The 24,473-nt window shown below is 42.2% G+C and overlaps 2 protein-coding genes across 3 annotated transcripts; one reads left to right on the top strand and one right to left on the bottom strand.

Annotated features, from left to right (window-relative positions):
• The first annotated feature begins 26 nt into the window (after positions 1-26).
• LOC112250502 (AN1-type zinc finger protein 3-like) lies at positions 27-19,856 on the top strand. The gene is made up of 7 exons (XM_024420700.2): positions 27-171; positions 300-667; positions 3,501-3,541; positions 6,689-6,886; positions 17,309-17,377; positions 17,471-17,644; positions 17,835-19,856. Exons 2-7 carry the CDS (start codon positions 603-605, stop codon positions 17,987-17,989), a joined length of 702 nt encoding a protein of 233 aa, XP_024276468.1. The 5' UTR covers positions 27-171; positions 300-602; the 3' UTR covers positions 17,990-19,856.
• A 360-nt stretch (positions 19,857-20,216) lies between these two features.
• On the bottom strand, positions 20,217-23,222 carry LOC112250503 (protein yippee-like 5). Of its 2 annotated transcripts, none has more exons than XM_024420702.2 (3): positions 23,014-23,222; positions 21,985-22,204; positions 20,217-21,430 (listed from the first exon to the last, which is right to left on the bottom strand). In XM_024420702.2, the coding sequence occupies exons 2-3, from the start codon at positions 22,123-22,125 to the stop codon at positions 21,206-21,208; spliced, it is 366 nt and encodes a 121-aa protein (XP_024276470.1). In that variant the 5' UTR covers positions 22,126-22,204; positions 23,014-23,222; the 3' UTR covers positions 20,217-21,205. The 2 variants fall into 2 exon arrangements, with proteins under 2 accessions (XP_024276470.1, XP_024276469.1); XM_024420701.2 differs by having other exon boundaries at positions 21,985-22,150; positions 23,014-23,221.
• Positions 23,223-24,473: the final 1,251 nt, after the last annotated feature.

Genomic DNA, 24,473 nt, shown 5'->3' on the forward strand with positions numbered 1-24,473 from the left:
GTGTGAGTTTACATTGGCTAGTGGGAATTGCGTTCAATGAACGCCATTTTGATTCTGTTGATACGGCACAGTACGTTTTATTCTAAATGAAGGTCTAGGTACCGGTAGTTTCCTGAACAGCTTACTTCGTACAGTTCGGCCCACTGAAGATTGGGGGACGCAGCACATGGTGTAAGTGGAATGATATTCGATGTGACTGCTGCTTACTCTGTGTCGAATACTCGTGATTAATATTGAGATTGTTGGAAATATTTGTTGTTGTGGTGTTTATGTTTTGTGTTGTATCTTTCATGTTACAGGTTGGACAAAGCGTTAACACCCCCCCTGTGGCTGTTAGTAGTAGCCGAGCTCCAGCTGATTGCTTTGAGTCCAGTGAGGACACTTGGATGATCAATTAATCCAAACTGAGCTGTTTAGGACTATTCGGATCCCTGTGGCCGCTCGTGTCGGCAAAGCCATCCACCTTCGTTGTCCAATTTGACCACCGAGGACTATTTATAGAAGCGGATATTTGCTACTTGAGTTGGCTGAAGATCCTTTACAACGACAAGGCCCCTGTCTCATCCCCAGCCTTGCGTACCCTTGATCATTTTGTTGAAGTCATGGGGGATACTGGTAGTGAGCGCAGCAAACCCTTACCACCTCGGTGTCCATGTGGATTTTGGGGGTAAGATGTCGCACATTATGTATTGTGGAGATGGTTTATTGTAGTGATAATGAGGATGGATATTAATGTCGTCTAGGTTAAAGCCATTGTTATGTTGGGCATACCGGGTGGGGGTTGGGGCAAATGTTTGAGTTACAAAACTGATTCCTATCTGAATGTTTTGAGGTTTGCTGAACGTTTGGGCTTGTTTTCATTCTCTATCCATGAGTGTAGATATATCAAAGCGTCGAATCATGTTCTGTGGTTCTGAACGCGTTATGTTAAAATGTCTGGTTATAATCTGATCATCATTTGCTCTAGTTAGGCTCTGTGTCCTTAAATGGAAATGTATCCATTCTAAAGAAATTATATCCTAACTAAAGATTAAACGTTAACACTTTGTGTCCAATATTCTCCAGACTGTCATTGCCTTGTAACCACATTAGTTATCAAGTTACAGCACGTTCATCCCTCACATTCCAGTCAAGTTGTGATTACATACCGGAAATGTTTATTTAATGTTATTTAATCGAGCCCATTTAGGCAGTACATTAAACCATCTTTAGTGAAATAGAGGGTATGGCCTACAAAGGGTATGGCCTACTTATAATAAAAATGGGGCCTTTGTTTGAGCTGGACAGTTCTTCCTGTATGGTCAGCTATTGCCACGTTCAAAACAACGGGGAACTTGGAAATATCCGACTTTAGTGCGTTCAAGACAACTAGGAACTCTGAAAAAAACGAGCTCTGACGGGGGAAATTGTTTACGACTTCAAATTCCAAGTCGGAAACTCTGGCATCTGTCTAGAGCTCAGAACTAAAGATCACTGACGTCATGAATTGACATCGCTTTTCCTCCAGTTGTCTTGAAAGCACCATTTGTAGCAATGAGATGAGGACTCTGGGATATAACTCCCTGGATGATTTTTATGTACTAAAACCCTGCCCTCCTTTCTTGTGCCATGCTCTCTAACTAGTCACGCTGATCTTTAGGGTGTGTTATATGTGAGCGAACTGAGAATTACTTACACCTCTCAATGTCAGGTGACACAATCAGAAGCATGTTTACGGCTCTTGCGGTCAACACCTGGTTCGAGGCGTCTAAAGCTTGTCACAGTTATCCACTTTGAAGCCCTCCGGCTTTCTTTGTAGCCCTTCCCTGCTGTGTTCAAACTATCAGGCTTTCTGAGTATGCCTGATTACAGCTAGAGCCAGGAACAAACATCCTCTTCAGTTTGAGATATCTCATTAAACATTGGGAGGGGAGTCTGTATCGCGAGACTGCAGGATATAGGCTTCGCCTTTAGAAGTGGGCTAGTTTTAAAAAATCTGGGCTGAATTTCCAGCTTTCCTGTTTTTAGGTCAGTTGGTTCTTCTCTGGTAAAATGGAGCCTGTGCATATCAATTTGACCGAATTCAAAGGACATTCTTTTGATAGGGACAAACCATTATAGACTGATACTCTGTTTTGACGAACATGTTAGCTCAGTTGAAGCCCTTATCGAGATGGGGAGTGAAGGAGGACATTAGGTTATAATGCGTTAGCTGAAAGTGGGTAGGCAAACACATCTTCAATGTCGTGCAAAGATTAGGCTAGCATGGGGCTTGTCAGAACTCTCATCTAGGTATACTGCAAATCCTCTTCTCGGTTGAGGTCTAGTTACTCTACCACTGAATGACACACGTGCTGTTGGGAGGAAAAGTCCAATTGCAGTTAAGGTCATGGTAGGATGAGTACTAAATGTATCCCAGGGTCAATTGGAACAGTCCATTGGCCACATTCCCTCCTGAGGGCACAATGGGCTGAATACCCTATGGAGTTCCAACCTTTTACTGTATTGACAGAGCTCACACAGCCCAGAACAGAAACATCCCAGCATTATGCATTGTGCCTTCCTATTAAAGTGAGTGTCAGAGGTCCAGAATGAGAACAACCATTAGTCTACCACTGGAAATGTAATGTCATTGAGGAAAGGATTCAAAGGAAAGCCTGAGAAAATGGTGCATGTTTTGGTGGGTGATTTCAGTTGAACAGATTTGAGGCTATGTGGAAGGGTTTGGGTTGTGTTCCTGGAGTTGGGTCTGCTGTCGTGAGTTAGCCTATTACACATTAGGATTGTGAGGGAAGTAAACCTGATTTTAGATTTTTTTTAAATTCTATTTATGCCTATTTTTTTCTAGGCTATTTCTGACCACAACATTTAGTGTAATGTATACGTAGGGTAAAAATGTGATAGAGTTTATGTAGCAGTTGTTATCAATGTTGAGTTGACTACCCTACTTCAGTCAGTAATGAACCCTTGAACCCTCAGGCCAATGTCAATGGTGGTCAAAAGCCCCTGTCAGGTTAGGCTTCTTGGCACAATTGATTATCCTGGACTGATTAGCTTGTTAACCGGTGAGAGATGGTATCAAATGAGTGCAATGGTGTACCTGTCATTTGCTGCTGTAAAAATATTGACTTTTGCTACCTTATCCTCCTTCCCTTTTCAACTGTTTGCAACAACCTCTACCCCACCCCCACCTTTGTTTGTTTCCCCCTTCTCTTCCCTGCCATGACTTTCTGTGATCTGTCACCCCTGCCATCCATTTGTTTTCACTCACTCTCCGTAGCTATGGCAACCTCAGAGCCGTCTGACTGTCTGGGTACAAAAAAAAAAATGGGTCAGGTTTGAGTGTCCCAAGAGCCATTGAAATGCATTATTTTTTTTAAGTGTGATTTTTGTTGCAAGTAAGAGGGCCATATTGCATTGACTGACGTGTGTCTAGTGAGCCTTTATCCTATTTGGCCATCTCCACCTTGGTACCATTCCTTTGTGGGACTGACTTTTATTTTTGTTTTTTCTCTCCCCAGGTCCAGTAAAACCATGAACCTCTGCTCAAAATGTTTTGCTGGTAAGTCTTGCTGTTCCTTGCGCAAGACAACTAAATTCCCATAAAGGTGGAAGACAATAGGTTTCTGTTATGTGGTAGAGCCCTGTGTGTACCTGAGACATCAGAAGGGGGTGTGCAGATTACTGCCTGTCATGTTATGCCTCTGCTGTATGGAAATGGCAGGGTTTTTTTTACACCTTGATTAGGTTACGTATATTGGTTTGTTAAATATGTTTTGTAGAAGTAATGCAAGTACCTTTTTTGTATAAAAATATCCCTGTGAAATATTCCAAAGGCATGCAGTAAAAATACAAGGCTATTTTCAGAGTCCAAAAAGTCAATTTTCAGATTAACTTCTCATTGACATAATAGCTATCTCAAGAATAAAACTGGTGTCAGGAAAAATATGTTCTCAGGTCTGATATCTTGCTTTGCTGTATGTTGGGGTGTTGGCTCTCAATACTCCTGTGGATAAAGATTGCAGCTCTAAAATGGAGCTTATGACTGAAGTTTTGAGATGGGCTTCTGTAGGCCTTTTCAGCAGCAACATTGCCTAGAATAGATTCAATACACAAGAGCACCACGACAGCAGAAATGGGTTCTATAGAGGATTAAGATAAGGCCCAGCTGCCTTTTGACCTTGTGCAGCCCTCTGGGTTTTGGGAGTTGATGGATAGACTCCCTGGTAGCCTAAACTGGGGTCATGCTTAGGGCTGTTGCAGTGACCGTATTACCGCCACACCGGTGTCCACGAGTCATGAAGGCAGTCAAATATCACGTGACCGTTTAGTCACGGTAATTAGGCTTCTCCAAGCTCTGATGCGGCTCATGGTGATTAGTAGCCTACCAAACTTGCTAACTCCCTGGTACTCAGCACTCTATTGTCCCTCTAATCACTCTGGCATCAATACAAATGTAATCGAAAATGGAATCGAACGCTTCATGAGGGCCCATGAGCTCATGTTGCGCAACTTTTCTATAGGCTATGCAATGGCGTGATAAAGCAGAGGGGTGGCTTTTACTAAATAGAGGATCCCATCCGCTTTGTCTATTTATTTGTCACCTTCCCTAATATTAAGCACATTGCTGTTCTTTAGAATAGGAGTATAGCCTTCCTGGTTGGCATGAAAATGAATCACAGGAAAGCATTCCCCATCTGCTATTTAAATGCATAGATGACATGTATTTTTTTCTGCTGCTCCTGTTTCAAGACTGGTGCATGATAATGGTCCGTTCTAAATCAAAACAAATGTCACACATATTATTTAGTATGTGTAAAGACAAGATTAAATCAAGAATAGTCTGATGGGTGAATATATTAGCCTATCACTTGTGAATGATATATTGTCACTTGTGAATGATGCCCAGCGTAAGGCAAGAAACAAAGCTGTTTTTTGTGACTCTTTCGAATCATAGTTGAACACCTCGTGTAGCCTAGCCCATAGGCCTATGTGTTTTGATAAGGTTTGTATCACAACTAAAGTGGCCAAATAACTTCTTTAAAATGAAGCACATTAATCAACTTTACAAGGGGGTTTAGAGTCTAACTGGGATACATAAGCTGCGAGTGAGTTTCAAGTTTGGGGAAGATCATTTTCACCATAAAAATGCACCTTTATAATAAAAGCATTACATGCATAATCACATTTGCGGTCACTTTTGATAATGGTGTTTTCCCGCTAATGAAACATTCACGCTTATAGCCCACTGCCGTGTGCGTGTTGCTGCGCTTATAATGTGAAGAAATAGCTTAATAGTTTATCAAAATTTAAAGATAAATGTTCTGATCTGTTGTCAGCTACATTGATTTAAATGTTGTTTTTTAATGCTTGTGGTTGTATTAATTTAGGATCTGTTGCATCCCACAACTGTCCCATGTTTGGAATAGTTATTTCTCGCACAGAATAGAATAGGTCGACTTTTGTACTGTGGGGGATAGCAAAAGCACTAGCCTGTGTCAATCTACTATCTGTTAGGCCTACTCATCTTGTTGGCTGGCGGAAAGTAAATGTGGACAGTCTTCAATATCTTCAATATGCACCTCAGAATTGGATAAGGATGCGCGCAGTTGCGTCCCCTGTGTCTGTCTTCACTTGTAGCCTGTGAGAAAGACCCGATCACGTGATGGAGAGCGCACAGCACTCAGTGAGTGCTTTGGAACAGGCACTCTGGGAGAAGGGCACAACAAAGGCATGGATTTTTTTTAGGGTGTATTAAAGGCACAAAGGGGATGCTGTCTTGCTTGTCAAATTGTGAATGAGAGACTAATGAAGTGTGTACAGCCTGCGCAAAAAACAAAGCAGAGCTCATGCCTTTTCAAGCAACTTTTTAAAATCATCATTAGTCGCATCATGCAGCCTTAAAATGTATTAAAAATCAAAACACTGCCAAAAGTTTGTAGTACAACTGGAATTAGTTATTAAAGTGAAGCATATAGGAGTACCTATTGCTTTGTTAACTGCTCAACACAGGTTAGATTTGCTTAGTGTGCGCACTCCCGCAAATCGTTTGGATAGTTTTTATTTATAGTTTATTCAGCTTTGTTCAGTTTTCTTCATACTGTAAAATAATGCCATGGAATTCTAAGCAAATCTTGTCTGCTAAATTACCTAGTGTAGCTCACAGCCATTTGGCATAGCCACATCAGGACCTAACATAAGGACATCTCGGAGAATGCTATTCTGTTCTCCTAAAATAGACTACATTTTCTTCATATCATGCTTCTTTAGCCCTGTCTAAAATAAATAATGGATTTATTTTGAAGGTGTAGGTTATATTACATGGATTTATTATACTTTTTAAAATGTAATGTTCCAATGGTCTGCATAAGTGGCTTGTGGAAGCCAGGAGATGCTAAATGTGTTTAGGTTAATTTATTTGCAATTACTGTTAGACTGACAGTTATTTGCTTGACAATCACCGGCTGACACAATTTTTGTGACCGCCACAGCCATAATCATGCTAAAGGGTCATTCTGAGGTATTGACATCCTCTCAGGTCGGGCCATCTGCGATTCTGTATGATGTTTTGGGGAGAGGGAATGGTGACTCATGCCCCCACATGTATGTTTGTGTGTACTAATGCTCTGAAGCTGCTGGTCCATTAAGAGCCAACGTACAGTATGTGGTGCTGGGGTCACTAAATACCATTATTTTGTCTGTCTTTCAGATATCGAGCAAAAGCAGACAGACGAGGACTGTACATCAAAGCCCAGCCCAAGCACTGGCAGTAGCCAATTGTCTGTCTTCAGTGGCGAGACGAGCAGCAACAGTAGCCAATCCCTATCGTCGTCACCACCCACTAGCTCCGAGCAGCCATCGGTGTCAACCGAAGACCCTGTCCCCACATTAACAACTACACAGGAGGGTAAGATGGAGGGTCCACAACTTTAGAATTTTGTGATGACGCACATTCTGAAACCTTTGAATGAATTACCATAGCTGAGATCATTGTCAGTCATACAATCATACCAAGTTCTAACTAAATCTCATATCAGACTGGACCCTCACTCTTCAGCATTTTCAATCTATATGGTTTATACAGTGCAGTATTCCAACCCCTTCCCTTTTTTCAGTTTGACGTTACAGCATTATTCTAAAATGTATTACATCTAAAAATAAAAATAAATCCTCATCAATCTACACACCCCATTATGAGGAACTTATTATGTTGCTAAAAAACTTTAATGAGCATGCCTTCCTTCATGACCTGGCCTCTGTAAAATGGTATAGAATCAGCTTGATCCTCTCTGAAGATGCTTGGACCTTTTTGATATTTTCAGTGGTATTGTTAACAAACCTGCCCGCATAAAGAAAATGAGAATTAAAAACATGTTCAGACCCTGGTTCGACCGTGATCTTGCAGAGATACCCTCGGCACACGCATACTCAGGCTGACTGGCTCTCGGTCAGGCAAATGAGAAATAAGTGCGCTCAGGCTATCCGGAAGACCAAAGTTAGTTACTTTAAGGAGCAGTTCTCTCTGTGGATCTAACCCCAGGAAGTTCTAGAAAACAGTTAAAGACCTGGAGAATTAACCCTCCTCCTCGCAGCTGCCCATGTCCCTTAATGGTGATGATATGGTTGTTACTGAGTCAAAAAAAAAACATCTGGGTCAGATGGTTTAGACCTTTTCTTCTTTAAGGTTGCTGCCCCTATCATCGCCAAGCCTATCTCTGACCTTTTAAACCTGTCTCGCCTCTCTGGGGAGGTTCCCATTGCTTGGAAGGCAGCCATGACGCGTCCTTTATTTAAGTGGGGAGATCAAGCTGATCCTAACTGTTATAGGCCTATTTCTATTTTGCCCTGTTTTATCAAAAGTGTTGGAAAAACTTGTAAATAATCAACTGACTGGCTTTTTAAAATTCTATAGTATTCTCTCTGGTATGTGATCTTGTTTCTGCTCAGGTTATGGATGTGTCACTGCAACCTTAAAGGTCCTCAATGATGTCACCATTGCCCTTGTTTCTAAGCAATGTTGTGCTGCTATTTTTATTGACTTGGCCAAAGCTTTTGATACGGTAGAGTCTACCGGGTAGACCATTCCATTCTTGTGGGCCGGCTAAATAGTATTGGTGTCTCTGAGGGGTCTTTGGCCTGGTTTGCTAATTACCTCAGAGTGTAGTGTATAAAGTCAGAACATATGCTGTCTCAGACACTGCCTGTCACCAAGGCTCGATCCTAGGCCCCACACTCTTCTCAATATAGATCAACAACATAGCTCAGGCAGTAGGAAGCTCTCTCATCCATTTATATGTGGATGATAGTCTTATACTCAGCTGGCCCTTCCCTGGATTTTGTGTTAAATGCTCTACAACAAGCTTTCTCTGCCCTTAACATTCTTCTGAACATTTCCAAAACAAAGGTCATGCGGTTTGGTAAGAAGAATGCCCTTCTCCCCACAGGTGTGATTACTACCTCTGAGGGTTTAGAGCTTGAGGTAGTGTACTTGGGAGTACACTGTCCTTCTCTCGGCATATATCAAAGCTGCAGGCTAAAGTTAAATCTAGACTTGGTTTCCTCTATCGTAATCGTTCCTCTTTAACCCCAGCTACCAAACTAACCCTGATTCAGATGACCATCCTACCCATGTTTGATTACGGAGATGTAATTTATAGATCGTCAGGTAAGGGTGCTCTCGAGCGGCTAGATGTTCTTTACCATTCGGCCATCAGGTTTGCCACCAATGCTCCTTATAGGACACATCACTGCACTCTATACTCCACTGTAAACTGGTCATCTCTGTATACCCGTCGCAAGACCCACTTATTTACAAAACCCTCTTAGGCCTCACTCCCCCTATCTGAGATATCTACTGCAACCCTCATCCTCCACATACAACACCCGTTCTGCCAGTCACATCCTGTTAAAGGTCCCCAAAGAACACACATCCCTTGGTCGCTCCTATTTTCAGTTCGCTGCAGCTAGCGACTGGAACGAGCTGCAACAAACACTCAAACTGGACAGTTCTTCATTCAAAGACTCAATCATGGACACTCTTACTGACAGTTGTGGCTGCTTTGCTTGATGTATTGTTGTCTATACTTTTCTTGCCCTTTTTCGCTGTTGTCTGTGCCCAATAATATTTGTACCATGTTGTGCTGCTGCCATGTTGTGTTGCTAACTTGCTACCATGCTGTGTTGCTTCCATGCTATGTTGTCTTAAGTCTCTTTATGTAGTGTTGTCTCCTGTCGTGATGTGTGTTTTATCATTTAAAAAAAAAAGTGTTTCCCAGCAGGAGGCCTTTTGCTTTTGTAAATAAGAATTTGTTCCTAACTGACTTGCCTAGTTAAATCAAATTAAAATGAGAAAGCGAAAATGGGTTTTTAGCAGATAAAAACGGATACCTTATTTACGTAAGTATTCAGACCCTTTGCTATGAGACTTGAAATTGGGCTCTGGTGCATCCTGTTTCCATTGATCATCCTTGATGTTTCTACAATTTGATTGTAGTCCACCTGTGGTAAATTCAATTGATTAGACATGATTAGGAAAGGCACACACCTGTCTATATAAGGTCCCACATTTGACAGTGCATGTCAGGGCAAAAACCAAGCCATAAGGTTGAAGGAATTGTCTGTAGCGCTCCGAGACAGAATTGTGTCGAAGCACAGATCTGCGGAAGGGTACCAAAAAATGTCTGCAGAATTGAAGATCCCCAAGAAAACAGTGGCCTCCATCATTCTTAAATGGAAAAAGTTTGGAACCACCAAGACTCTTCCTTGAGCTGGCCGCTCGGCCAAACTGTGCAATTGGGGGAGAAGGGCCTTGGTCAGGGAGGTGACCAAGAAGCCAATGGTCACTGACAGAGCTCTAGAGGTCCTCTATTGAGATGGGAGAACCTTCCAGAAGGACAACCATCTCTGCAGCACTCCACCAATCAAGTCTTTATTGGTAGTGGCCAGAGTTTGCCAAAGGGGACCTACAGGACTCTCAGACCATGAGAAACAAGATTTTCTGGTCTGACGAAACCAAGATTGAACTCTTTGGCCTGAATGCCAAGCGTCACGTCTGGAAAATACCTGGCACCATCCCCACGGTGAATCATGTTGGTGGCAGAATCATGCTGTGGGGATGTTTTTCAGCGGCAGGGACTGGGGAGACTAGTCAGGATCTAGGGAAAGATGAACGGAGCAAAGTACTGAGACATCCTTGATGAAAACCTGCTCAGGACCTCAGACTGGGGTGACGGTTCACCTTCCAACAGGACAACAACCCTAAGCACACAGCCAAGACCGTGTAGGAGTGGTTTCAGGACAAGACTGAGTGGCCCAGCCAGACCCCGGACTTGAACCCGATCAAACATCCTGAGAGACCTTACAATAGCTGTGCAGCGACGCTCCCCATCCATCCTGAGAGAGCTTGAGAGGATCTGCAGAGAAGAATGTGAGAATAAATGGCACACCTAAATACAGGTGTGCCAAGCTTTTAGCATTATTCCCAAGAAGACAAGGCTGTAATCGCTGCCAAATGTGCTTTAACAAAGTTCTGAGTAAAGGGTCTGAATACTTATGTAGATGTGATATTTCAGTTTTTAGTAATAGATTTCAAAAAGTCTCTGAACCTGTTTTGCTTTGTCTTTTTATGGGGTATTGTATGTAGATTGTTGAGTGGGGGGGGAACAATTTAATCCATTTTAGAATAAAGTTGTAACGTAACAATGTGGAAAAGGTCAAGGGATCTGAATACCTTCCGAATGCACTGTTATATACATCTTCAATCTGGACAAACACTACATCTCTTAGTATTAGATGTCACTGAGGAAGAGGAGTGCACACTTTAGTCCACATACACTCCCCTCTGTATTTCAATGGACAGTGAAGCTATAATGTTAAAATTTGCTTCTGTACTCCAGCATTTTGGATTTGAGATCAAATGTTAAATATGAGGCGACAGTATAGAATGTCCGTTTTGGGGGGGTCTGTTTTTACCGTTTTTAAATTGAAAAAACTATGTATCTAGTCCCGCTATTTGGAGAATGCAATACTATTTGAACAAATTCACTGATGGTGTATTGAAGTAGTACAAATTTAGTGTTTGGTCCCAAATCACTAGCACACAATGCAGGGATTTTCAGCTGGTTGGTCGAGACATTTTATTATTTTTTACTCACTCTTGCCACCCTTTCTAAACCTCCAGCAACCCACCAGTTGATTTTGAATTGGTTGTGAGTGCATATTTAAATGAAACTCTCCAGTCTGAACTTAAATGACTAAAACCAGATGTGATTAATCTTTTTTAAGAAATATAAGCTCTGCTATTTTTCTTCCATCACAGTTTGTTCAATATAGTTATTAGCAGTCCTATTTAACATATTTGGTGGATCTTGTTGTGACACCAGTGAGCTTAACATTCTTCAAGAATATGGGCAAAATTGAATTACTGACAATGAAAAAGGTGGGACTGTTGTGTTTCGGGTTATGTTTTGGCCAATAGGAACTAAATAGTGAATAATGCGTTGTCATTTATTAGCCTATTTGAGTGTAAATAAGAATAAAATGTTTCTGAACACTTCTACATAAATGTGGATGCTAACGTGATAACGGATAATCATGAATGAATCATGAATAATGATGAATCATACCCACTCAAATACTGATATCATATGAATTTAAATGTGTTTTTTTTAGCACAATATTCCAAATGCCTTTATCACAAGAATCAAGGTTTTTGTCCGCTCGTTCTCATGTTGACTTTTTGGTCTCGTGTCACTAGCTCCATTCTGTGCTGTGTGCACCTTCTCATATACTATACCTATAGGCTATACCGACACGCCCGGTGCCCATATTGATGACGCATGTCGTGCAGTGAGAGTCGAGTGAAGGCTAATGGATTTTGTTCAGTCAGTTGCCCTTCCCAGCTAGCTAGTTTGTGCTTGTAGCTAGAAACTTATACAAGTTATTTATCCCTCGCCCATCGAAATAAACAACTTTCTTTTCCAAGTTTTACCTCATGTCATGCTGCTGATGCCAGTTTGAACTAGTTCGCTGGGAAGGACTCATCAGGATGACCTGGGTGAACTAAATCCATTCCTCTCGACTCTCAGCTGCGCGACATGCATCATCAGACGTGTCTGTATAGCCTTTCCCCATTTACTCACACACACACACACACACACACACACACACCAAGCCCCTCCCTCTGTCACTTACAACATCGAAGATGAGCGATCACTTCTCTCACAAGCGGTTTTAACTTGCTATTTACTTTTGCGGTTTAGTCCAACCGACTCAGTCATATTTTCACAAAGACATTTAGACATTACTGTAATAGAGTAGTTAACCTTTCTAGCGATACCCTTTTTTTATGTCTCAACTCCTCAGATTGTGCCAGGGGCAGACACTACTGAAACAGGAGTATCAATTAACATTGATTCTAGAGAATTAATGCTCAAGTTTGTCGCGCCCAGTATTGTACCGCTAGCAGCATTTTATCTAAAGACTTGTACTAGCTGTCTAGTCTGTTTTTATAAATGTACAATAAGCATAAAACACAATTATGTAAGGAGTTGGCAACTCGTTCTCCTTCTGAGAAATAAGATGGGCCGCTTGATTTCAACATCTAAACGAAGTGGACAGGCTAGCATGCTGTTCAAACAGTTGGAGATGAACAGAAGGGTGTGTTCATAATTTAACTGTTCTGCCTTGTTAGCTAGCAAGTAGTTCCAAGTTGGCTAAACTTGAAATATAAAGATTAGCTGAATACTCACTTGCACGTGGGCTTGTGCTTGTGGGATCGTTTGAGACCTGTGTTCATTTTCTATTATGCCTGCTACAAGATATGTGTCATTATTAGTGAATGAATGTGCATTATGGTTCTGGTTAAATTTGTAACAAAAATGCCATTTTCATAGACATGAAAGCCAGAGATCAGTGATTTAAAAATATATATATAATTATTATTTGCAAAAAAAAGCAGATTAAACTATTTTGATTAAGTTAATTGATTATTGGGTCTTATGGTTGTGGAATAGGCATATTTAGCCCTGAATTAGATTTGACTTATTTAGCCTAAGAAATCATATATATTGTGAATCACCCTAACCGAAAATCATTTCCAGCATTTTCATAAATTTGTGCATTTCCTGCATTCGAGATAATTCCCACACTCCCGCGTAGGGCTGCACAATATGGGCGAAAAATCAAGGCCTTATTTTTAACCAAATGTTGCAATTGCGATTTGACTTCCGAATTAGATCAAAACACAGTGAACTGTTGGAATCATGGAAATAAATTATTGTTCTAATTCTATAGTTAGAATATAATAGTGGGCACTTTAAATATAGTATTTGACATGGCAATGAATGAAAATGCCAGGGAGGAGTTATTGTGGCAGGAACCAAAGTGTTTTTGTCAGCATTTCCTAGGCGACCCTATAATCTTTCACTGGAAATGTTTTCATGTAGCCAACATTCATGCTTCGCCTATTCCTCTGATTTAGAATATACTGTTGCACAAACATGTAGATTTAGGCCTACACCATCACTATTATCAGGCTGTGTAAGCTAGCTACTTTTTGCTCTGACTCTTACATTTTATTAGCTAACTAACTAGCGATTTAGCATTAGCGTATAACACGATTTAAGGAAAACTTGCTAAGAAAAGACAAACTAGCTTTTTGCAGATGTACGAAAGTAATGGTTCCATTCATAGAATGCTTGTGGATTTATATTAAGAAGCAAAGTGAAAATAACATTGTTGTCATCAACATTGTTGCATGTGCTGCATTAACCGTGCAGACTGAACGGAAGCATCTCGTGGTCAAGCAACATGCACTCCTTGAGTGACGGGGCTAGGATTGTGTGGAAAGTGGCATGGAGAGAGCGGAGAGGGTTGACTCAAGTAGCTGTGTGCACTATACAAATTTACGTTACACACGGCATATCACATTTTAACAAACCAAACATTCCAATACCCAAACCGTACATCTGTGTGTAGTAAAATACAGTATACTGACCAGCACTAATGGAAATATCCTCAAATAAAAGGTGACATTCCATACTGTCACTTTGTGAAACATTTGATCTCAAATCGAAAATGCTGGAGTATAGACACAATTTGAAACATTTTTTGCTCCGTCAAATAAGATACGGAGGGAAGTGTGTATATACGTATGCATTTCATGAAGTCTCTGTTGGCAGAGGTCTGTAAGGTTGGACTGATATGGTGACAGCCTGCTTCTATTTCTGCCTTAGGAGGAGTGGTGGTTGTGTGTGTGTCTCACTCCGTTGGCAATACATGTACTAAGCCTGGCCCAGATAGGAATCATACTGGGGCAGTATGGTCACGTTGACCATCTTTTAAGACCTGCTTGGTTCTCCCAGGATTTCACTTAAGATTTCCGGTTTTCAACCAAGCAGTTTCTTGTTGCATTTGGTGTTTTTTTAGGGGTGTAACCATTCACCAATGCGCATCGGTTCCCGATTCAAATGTTGAAGATGTAAGTGCATTGGTCCGTGGACCCAAAACCGATCCAAATGTAGCATGCATCAGTCAGAAAGAGTATTCAAGCATTACAAATTGCTGGTTCACTAAAATGTTTGGCTCATTCCATTCTGTCTACCTTCAGAAAATAACTCCTATTTTATAACAACTGAAGTCCTCTCCTTCAGTGTCAAACTGCATGTAACTGTGTTGACAGTCATTTTGCGTGCTGAACAACCCCAGGCAATATCGGTACTGGTTAAACTGCACACACTGCCCGGCCTGTTCCTGATCTTGCACATCTGTGCAGCACTTTCGGCATGCAAATGCTCTGGAGCAGGTTGTCATCAAGGATGTCTCTGTACTTTGCTACGATCATCTTTGCCTCGATCCTGACTAGTCTCCCAGTCTCTGCCGCTGAAAAACATTCCCACAGCCGAATGCGGCCACCACCGTGCTTCGCCGTAGGGATGGTGCCAGGTTTCTTTCAGATGTTGACGCTTGGCATTCAGGCCAAAGAGTTCAATCTTGGTTTCTTCAGACCAGAGAATCTTGTTTCTCATGGTCTGAGAGTCTTTAGGTGCCTTTTGGCAAACTCCAAGCTGGCTGTCATGTGCCTTTTACTGAGGAGTGACTTCCGTCTGGTCACTCTACCATAAAGGCCTGATTGGTGGAGTGCTGCAGAGATGGTTCTGGGAGGTTCTCCCATCACCACAGAGGAACTCTAGAGCTCTGCCAGAGTGACCATCGGGTTCTTGGTCACCTCCCTGACCAAGACCCTTTTCCCCCGATTGCTTAGTTTGGCTGGGCGGCCAGCTCTAGGAAGAGTCTTGGTGGTTCCAAACTTCTTCCATTTATGAATGATGGAGGCCACTTTGTTCTTGGGGACCTTCAATGCTGCAGACATTTTTTGCCACCCTTTCCCAGATCTGTGCCTCGACACAATGGGTTCTCGGAGCTCTACGGACAATTCCTTTGACCTCATGGCTTGGTTTTTGCTCTGACTTGTACTGTCAACTGTGGGACCTTTTTTTTTTTTATATAGACAGGTGTGTGCCTTTCCAAATCATGTCCAATCACTTGAATTTACCACAGGTGGACTCCAATCACGTTGTAGAAACATCTCAAGGATGATCAATGGAAACAGGATGCACCTGAGCTCAATTTCGAGTCCCATAGCAAAGGGTCTGAATACTTATGTAAATAAGGTATTTCTGTTTTTATTTGCAAAAATGTCTAAACCTGTTTTCGCTTCTTCATTATGCGGTAGTGTGTGTGTGTGTGTGTGTGTGGATAGCTTAGGAAAAAAGTATATTTCATTCATTTTAGAATAAGGCTGTAACGTAACAAAATGTGGAAAAAGTCTAGGTCTGAATACTTTCCGAAGGCAATGTATGAGCTGTTAATGGTGTTTTACTGGAGTAGTAGTAATAATCTATCAGAAACACAACTCTCATCTGGCTATACTTGCAGAATTGGTTTTTCCAATATTTTATTTAGATTTTTCAGGTTCACCTGAGTTTGGGTAGTTTAGCAATAGTTTGGGTAGTTTTACTTTAAACAATCAGTGCATATATATATATATCTTTTTTTGATGTACAGGGTAAAGTTGATAATTTACTAACGAGGACAGCAATCACTTTTGCGAGGTGCACTGCGTGGCCGACGCGAGAGGTGAACTTCCAAGCGGTCAAAACCATTTGATTTTTAGATGGGGGGTGAAATCCAAATTGTGCTATTGTAACGGATGTGAAACGGCTAGCTTAGTTAGCGGTGGTGCGCACTAAATAGCGTTTCAATCGGTGACGTCGCTTGCTCTGAGACCTTGAAGTAGTGGTTCCCCTTGCTCTGCAAGGGCCGCGGCTTTTGTGGAGCATTTGTGGAGCGATGGGTAACGATGCTTCGTGGGTGACTTGTTGTTGATGTGTGCATAGGGTCCCTGGTTCGAGGCCGGGTATGGGCGAGGGGACGGTCTAAAGTTATACTGTTACACTATATTCATTGTCCACGTCATAGCTAATTTGTATACGATAAATATTGATACATTACTAGCTCAAGCACTTAATCTGCAAAAATGACATGTTAATTAGTGGGTGATGGTGATTTTAGAACCAAAGAAAGAAACCCCCAAAAAAGGCTACATTGCCGCCCCTCCCCCCTACATAGAGCATACAGCATTTACATACCTCTTGTATAAAGCCTTGTTTTTGTGTTACTCTTGCCTTTAGCAAATATTTGTCTTACTTTTTAACACTGCACTGTTGGGAATGGGCTCGTAAGTAAGGATTTCACTGTAAAGTCTACACCTGTTGTTGTATCCGGTGCATGTGACCAATAAAATGTTATTTGATTTAAACAGGCACGCCAGCTCAGACAGATCCAGCACAGAGAGACCCAGCTCAGACAGATCCAGCACAGAGAGGCCCAGCTCATGAGCTCCATCAGCAGCAGATTTTAATTTAGAATAAAGAAATGTTATGCAACAAATGTTAGTGCACTGAATCGATTTGTTCTCTAACTAACCGAATTGCACAAACTCGTTTCAAACTAAAACGTATCGTTCCTGGATCGTATCGGAGCCAATGTATCTAGATACACGTCGAATCATCTTGAAAGGGAAAGATGAACATCCCTAGTATTTTTAACCTTCATGTTAAGAATGTAAGTCGAGCGATATGTTGACGTAAATAGACTTGGCATGTCAGGATTTGAGCTTATCTGGTTGCATGGCCACGAGGTCTTAAATCCTTCAAGGTTCTGATATTGTCTTTCTGGCTCCAAAACATCTTGTTCTAGGTGACACACATTTGGGCTCTTGATCAATGAAGAATGATTCCCTTGTCTTGCTCTTCTTTTTGTTCCACAGGAGTATCGTCATGCACAGAAACAGCCCAAGGCACCCTCTGTACACCCACAAAACGTCCTTGCGAATCAGGTACAGCCATGCTCCTGCTCTCTGTGTATATTTCTGTGCAATATTGAACATCCCACGGTTACTCTGTAACCGTGTAACCTCCTGTTCTTTCAGCTTCAGGGTCGGAGAGCGAGGCGTCACCAGAGAAACGGGCACGGCGGGACTTGGAGGGGGAGGCGGCGAGCGAGGAGCCTAGCCGAGGACCCAAGCAGAAAAACCGCCGGCGCTGCTATCGCTGCCAAACCAAACTGGAGCTGGTACAGCAGGAACTGGGATCCTGTCGCTGCGGTCAGTACTACATAGGAACAGCGCAAACACATCTGAACACGTCTGCCCTTGGTTTCCGTGTCTCCTCACCCCGTGTCTCCTCACCTTGACACAGATTTTTATTCTCTCTTTTTCTGTCTCGTTCTCTTTCTCGTTTTCGCCTCCCCTCTTTCTCTCATTGTTTCCCTCCCTATTTTGTTTTGTCTTCTAGGCTACGTGTTCTGCATGCTCCACCGTCTACCTGAGCAGCACGACTGCCTGTTCGACCACCTGGGACGTGGGCGCGAGGAGGCTGTCCTCAAGATGGTGAAGCTGGACCGCAAGGTGGGCCGCTCGTGCCAACGCATCGGAGAAGAGTGTTCTTGAGTTGCCCCCGCTGCCTGCCCGTCACCACCCATCCACACAACAGAGAAGCGGCACTTAAATAGAGAGGGGGATGTAAGAGAGAGCAAGGAAGAGAGGGGGGGGGAGAGGAGAGAGCATGGTTGTAATAGATCCACACTTACCCCACCATTCTGGAGCTGAGGGTTGTTGACCCACTCCTGTTAGTCTTGACCCCTCCAGAGGGGAACAGTTTGGACACTGCCTTGGACACGGTCACCATGGCAACCTCTGGAGCCACACTGTCACTATCGCACGTTCGTTTTCACACAGCCTTAACTTGTCAGAGGGATATACTACAAAGCAGGATCAATTGGTTAGCCAGCTATCTTTGATGAACAAACAATTAACTATTGATTTTCAGGTTCAATTAAGAAAGCTCAACTTAGCTATGTGTTTTTGGTTGAGTAAATTGGACCATGCCCATTTCAAGCTTATCTTTCTAAAGAATTAAGTTATTTCACAATATTTACACGTTAGCTGGCAAACTATTTTTTTTCTTTTTAATCACACAGCAGCGCCATCGCTCAACAACAATCTTACCCCTCAGTCTTTGTTTCACTGATCACAAAAGATTAGTCTGCACCAGTACTTTCTAAATGAAACTGACCTCTTTCTCGGCTCCTTGGTCATCTTGGTAAGCAGGTTTTCAGTACATCATTGGTGACAGATAAACAGAACATAGCCCTGTCTGTCCCTTGACCACTCCTCAGGTTGTAGGGTGGAATGTTGACCTTTACCCCCCTCTTCCTTTTCTGCTCCCTCCTCACCCAATGGCTCCTGCATGGCATTGGATTGAAATAGCGTGTGTTAAGGACGTCGTCGTCCCCGGACATGGGTCAGTTGTTGTGTGGCCATGTTTGTTCTTATGAGACTGCTAGACTGGTTTGACTACAAACCGGACCACAAACCCTTGTACTGCAGCCTACTCCTCCGCTTCTCTCAGCTGGATTAGAGTCTGAACAAATGGACTAGAGTCACACACACAGAACCTCTGAAGCAGAAGCCCTTCTCTGCCTGCTGCTCTTTGAATAAGTGATGCTGTTGCTGTTAATGCTCTCCTTCTGTTTTGTAACACCCCATGCACTCTTACTCCCTTTATTTTTACATACACACTACACAATCCCTGACTCACTGGACTGTCAAACTATGGCTCTATTTGTATGGCCATACAAGCAGACCACTTAAAAAGCATGCATAATACATTGCTTCATTTTTTTTTTTTTGTAGTATGCTAGTCTGTTCCATATTTTACTCCTACCCCAGTCACACTACTTGAGTGTGCTGGTCCCAATGCTCATCTCATTCTTCTTCCTCACTTCCCTCTCTGCTTCCTTCTCTTACTGGCCCCCTTCCTCCAGTGCGAGGAATGACTGAAGGATGGCAGGAGCGACGTGTAGAGTGGCATAGTGGGTGGTTTCATTTTGGTATTTCTGCGACCCGTCATCTCTCGAGTGCCGATGGGGAAAATTTAAGAAATGTTATCTTTCTGTATCTTAAAAGAAATTTTATTTAACCATATATTATTTTGATTTACTTACACATTAGCATAGAGCTGCATATTTAGTTAAATGTATAAAACCAGAACAATTGTTTTATGTTCTCCTTTTATTTGATTATTTTTCCCCTTTTTGCTGAGGATGAATAAACTGGATTAGAGGAATTGGGTGGCCTGTGTGATCTTTAAAACATTTTAATTATTTCATTAAAATAAGGGTAAACATTTTGCATTATTTTCTACAGAAACTTAAAGCAGTTCATCAAAACAAGTGATAATGGAAAGTGTGAACCTGATTCTATGGAAAATTTTGCAAATGTCTGTAATGAAAAATAAAAAGCTCTCTAAAATAGACCACGAACATGACCCTTTGTGTTTTGTCAGCCTTCAGGGGTCAAATTTGCCAACATTCTAAGGCCGTGGCCACATTCAGATTTTCTATTTAAAAAATCCAGATGGGGCCAACGGTTGCCGAATGAATGACAATGGATGTGATTTTTCTGCCTAAAATGCCACATTCTCTTTTTCCGTATTGACATGAGTTGTACTTTTGACACGGACAATGAATTTCATCTGCGTGCCCGTACCATTATGCTTTGAGGTGGCTGCCTAATCTAGCTCTTGTTTTGAGGATTTAGTCCTGCCCAATAATACCCTTCCCCCATATTAGTGTCCTATATTGACCAGAGAAGTGATGCAATACAAGAGGTAAAGTTCATTTCATATGATCAATTTCTTTATTATAATCCATCACCTGGAGGCCTGACAAATAAAAAAACAGTAGCTTTAACTCAACCCCTATTTAGTTTTCCAGGCTCTCACGATTTCATTTTGTTCCAATAGCTGAGTGATGAATGAGGATTGGAAGGATGGCATCGCAAGACTATGCAACCCAAAAAGAAAACACAGCACTGACCAATCCTAATACAGAACTTAACCACAATATTGTCAACAATGCCGGTTCATTTTTTTTTTGTCACATTTACACAATGTTGTCTTTTGATAATTGTTACACAATTGTCAGCATTTGGAGGTTGATCACAGGTTCTATAGTCTAGGCGTGCTGTCGTTCCATTGGCAGACATGAGGCTTCAGTACACACATGCATTTGTCATTGGGATCAAAGTGAGGGTTGACATCAGTTTTATAATGTGCAAACAGTCAACTAAAATCACTATCAAATCTAATATTTGTTAATAAAAGCAAATGGAAACTGGGTTTAATGACAATATTCAGAAAGATTATTTCCTCAAATCAATTTTCACACCCATTCTCACTAAAACTTAAATAATATTTCATCCTAAACAAGCATCTCTCACGCAACAGTGGTTTTATCATACACAGCTGTATCACTGACAAAGGCATTAGCATCTGTCCATGCTCTCCACTTTGGGTCATTAAGTTACTCCCCCCACCACAACCCCTACTCTTCAGGCAGTTGTAGTCCAATGTCTACACATGTATCGTGCAGAATCTAATGCATGTACATTATACGCATTATAAGCACTATAGCCTGTGAGCGAGTGCATTCTCAAATGTTGTGTACAATATGTGTGAGGGGCGAACATAATTACAGGCTTGACACAATTCTTGCTGGTGGGAAGCTGATACACAGGTAGTTGCCTATAAGGAGAGGAGTGTAGGGGACACTGGGGATTGGGAGAGATGTTGGGTGCACAAGGCAGAAAGGGGGGACGGGGGACTCAGGAGTTATCAGAGGGCACATGCTCCTCGAAGCCCTCGCTCTCCCTTACTAGCGCCCTTTCGAGGATGACGCGGCCTTCCTTGTAGCGCTGACTGTCTTCTGTGGCAAACTCGTAGATCCAGCCCAGCTTGCTGTTGCAGTTCTTGCAGCTGACGTCTCGCACCATGTGTCTGCCCGTCAGCATCACACGATCCTGCACCTCGCTGTACTGCAGGTTCACCACCTGTGGGTGACAAACATATAAAGTATCTGAACCTGCAAGAGGGACTAGCAGCGTGTCCCATAGAAGTATGCCCTATCAATGAGTTTGGAACAGCACATTCAGTATGGGATGAGGCTAGAGAATAATGACATGGTGTCATGTGTTATTTTTTATCTCAAATAATTTCTGGGTAACAAGTATCTTACTGTGAAACAAAAATAGTTTATTAGCAAAGAGCAATTTTTCAAGCAAGAATTTAGCTAGGAATGCCAGAGGGGGAGGGGAACATTTAAAACTAGCTATTGGCTGAGAGGTTTGGAACCAACGTATTGGTCTCATAACTAATTTACCACCTGGTAATGTCACCAGGCAGGCCAAAACTCCATCCAATCAAAACAGGCATACATTTCAGGTGATCTTTTCAAACAGCTCTTACACTAAAAGGGTTCATCATAAATTTCAAAATGTCACAGTATTATTCCAACCTCAGTGTGAGAAATGTATATAAAACACAGCGAAATCACATTTTTGACTGCACTGGGCCTTTAAGAGTAGTCAACCCTCACCAGCCTCACCTTGTTGAAGAGGAAGGCTCGGCCCGTGGCGCCAGTGAAGCGCGTGGAGATGAGCTCAGAGCGGTTGGTCAGGATGGTGTCACAGTTGGCGCAGGAGAAGAGGCGGGTCCCGCCGATGTGGTCCAGGAAGATCCGGCCCATAGTGCTGTTGTCAGCAGAGACCGACCTTTAGGAAGGGCAAGTAAGTCATGTAAGACACTAACTCATTCACAGACAGCAGCTGAAAGAAAGGAGAGCGGGGAGGCACAGAGTGAAACAGGTGCACATAAGACAACTACTCACAAAGACACATACTGGGTTTGAGACTGCATACTGCCCAGTTAGAGAGTTTTGTGTTATAGTGCGAGCCTATTGAGATCAATATGGATTCCAACTAGTTTAGGTGAACACATCATAGCAAAGATGCCTAGAATTAACAAGTGTATCTTCTATTCGGTTTCATAGTGAACGGTTGTCTTCATTGGCTGATGTAGACAAATCATTGGGGGTGAGTAACGATGCTGCTACATCTACCTTCTACATAGAAACAAGGGCAGTTGAATTGTGACTGCGTCAGAGATCCGCTGCGGTTGCCATTTCCATTCCATTTGCCATTTTCACTGGATTGGAAAATATTCCAAACTAAAACGACGTTTGATTGAACAACATGTAATCGAGAAGTTAAACAAGACCTGCGCGCATATTAAAATGTAAACAGCTGTCATAAGACTATGGCAGCGGTCAGTCCTTTTTTTCTCGAAATAGTAGCTTTTTGGGAACCAAATGCCAATCAATCAGTCTTGATCGATGTGTGAAGCGATTCATTAAAATTGTCAACAATACCATGACCTCATTCAGATTTACAACAAAACTAGAAGTTTATCAACCGTTGTCTCTTATAAAACACATGGACAGCATAGCATTTCACGGCTAGCTAGTACAATCAAATGGGGTTTGATAATGATGATAGCTAGCTAAAGTAGCAAATATGACGTCAGTACACAAAGCCAATGTTGTCGACGAAACATCGCGTGCCCAACTTTCTCTTACCTTGAATCTGTAATTTTCAGAGTTCTGTCGACACGAATGTTAATAACCTGTTTTCTTGACCACTTCTATAGTCTTTATCAACCTCGAATCCAGTTTTGTTGTTGTATTTTCACCTTCTTTTCGTCCTTCTCGTCGAATTCTGTAGCTAGAAGTGGCGTCAGCTTTGTTGTTCTCTCACAGCTGTTCCGCAGACTGTATCAACATCCGGTAGATGTGGTCCCGCCCCTACTGGGTAGGGGAGTTCTTAGACAGACCCCAAGGAGGCAGCAGAGACCAAATTGAGTAAAAGCCAAAGTGTTTGAAATTAAACTGATGCAATGACAAAAAAAAATTAGGAAGCAGACTGAAATGATGAAGCTCAGCTCAGGCTTCATTGTACATTGTGGTGTGGTGGATTTCAGGCAGCTGATATGAGAAACTCCTGGATCAAAATCCAGGTAGGCTGTCTAATAATGAACATAGCCTTCTGACAGTCAGGTAGAAAAGTTTGCATCAGAATACTTCCTGTGCTGGAACAATGCAGTGCAATAACTGGACATGCACTCACATGAAAGAACACAGCAGGAAGAGCACAAAGAATATCACAAAAATGTTCATCTCATTCCCAGACACTTCCGCCCAAGGAAAGTCTGGTGGAGCAACAAGTCAAACTTGGCCTTTGTTAACCCAAGTACAGAACATCTTTGGGCACGAGGTTACAAATAGATTTACCTGGCATCTTGAGCTGCACAAACTGTTCAGCTGTAGACTTAAGATAAGCAGCACTCCTGAAGATAGATGGAGCATTGTCATGCTTGAGTGTCCTTGGGAGACAGATAAGAGTCTTGTGTAAAGACTAATCTCTGCAGTTATCACAATTGAAGTGAGCATGTGATTATTGTATCAGATTAGGAGTGCTGATCTAGGATCAGTCCCCCCCGCCCGTGTCGTCTTAATCATTTAGATCTAAACATTAAATCCACTCTCCTAACTTCAACTCAGATCCATTATCATAAAGTCTATTAGCACAAACATGATTTCAGATGTACATTACATTTACAGTACGGCAAATCAAGAAACATAATTGACTGTCCTGCTAGAGCTGACCCGGTCAACTGTAAGTGCATAGTGCCAACTGTAAAGTTTGTTGGAGGAGGAATAAAGTTATGGGACTGTTTTTCATTCTTCAGAATAGGCCCCTTAGTTCCAGTTAAGGGAAATCTTAACGCTACAGCATACAATGACATTCTGTGTTTGTGGCAACAGTTTGGGGAGGCCCTTTGCTGTTTCAGGGTGATAATTCCCCCTTGCACAAAGCAAAGGTACATACAGAAATGGTTTGTTGGGATCGGTGTGGAAGAACTTGACTGGCCTGCACAGAACCTTGACCTCAACCCCATCGAATACCTTTGGGATGAATTGGAACACCGACTGCGAGCCAGGCCTAATCGCCCAACATCAGTGCCCGACCTCAGTAATGC

The sequence above is a fragment of the Oncorhynchus tshawytscha genome, linkage group LG05 (assembly GCF_018296145.1).
Source record: "Oncorhynchus tshawytscha isolate Ot180627B linkage group LG05, Otsh_v2.0, whole genome shotgun sequence".
In the NCBI taxonomy this organism is placed as follows: Eukaryota; Metazoa; Chordata; class Actinopteri; order Salmoniformes; family Salmonidae; genus Oncorhynchus; species Oncorhynchus tshawytscha.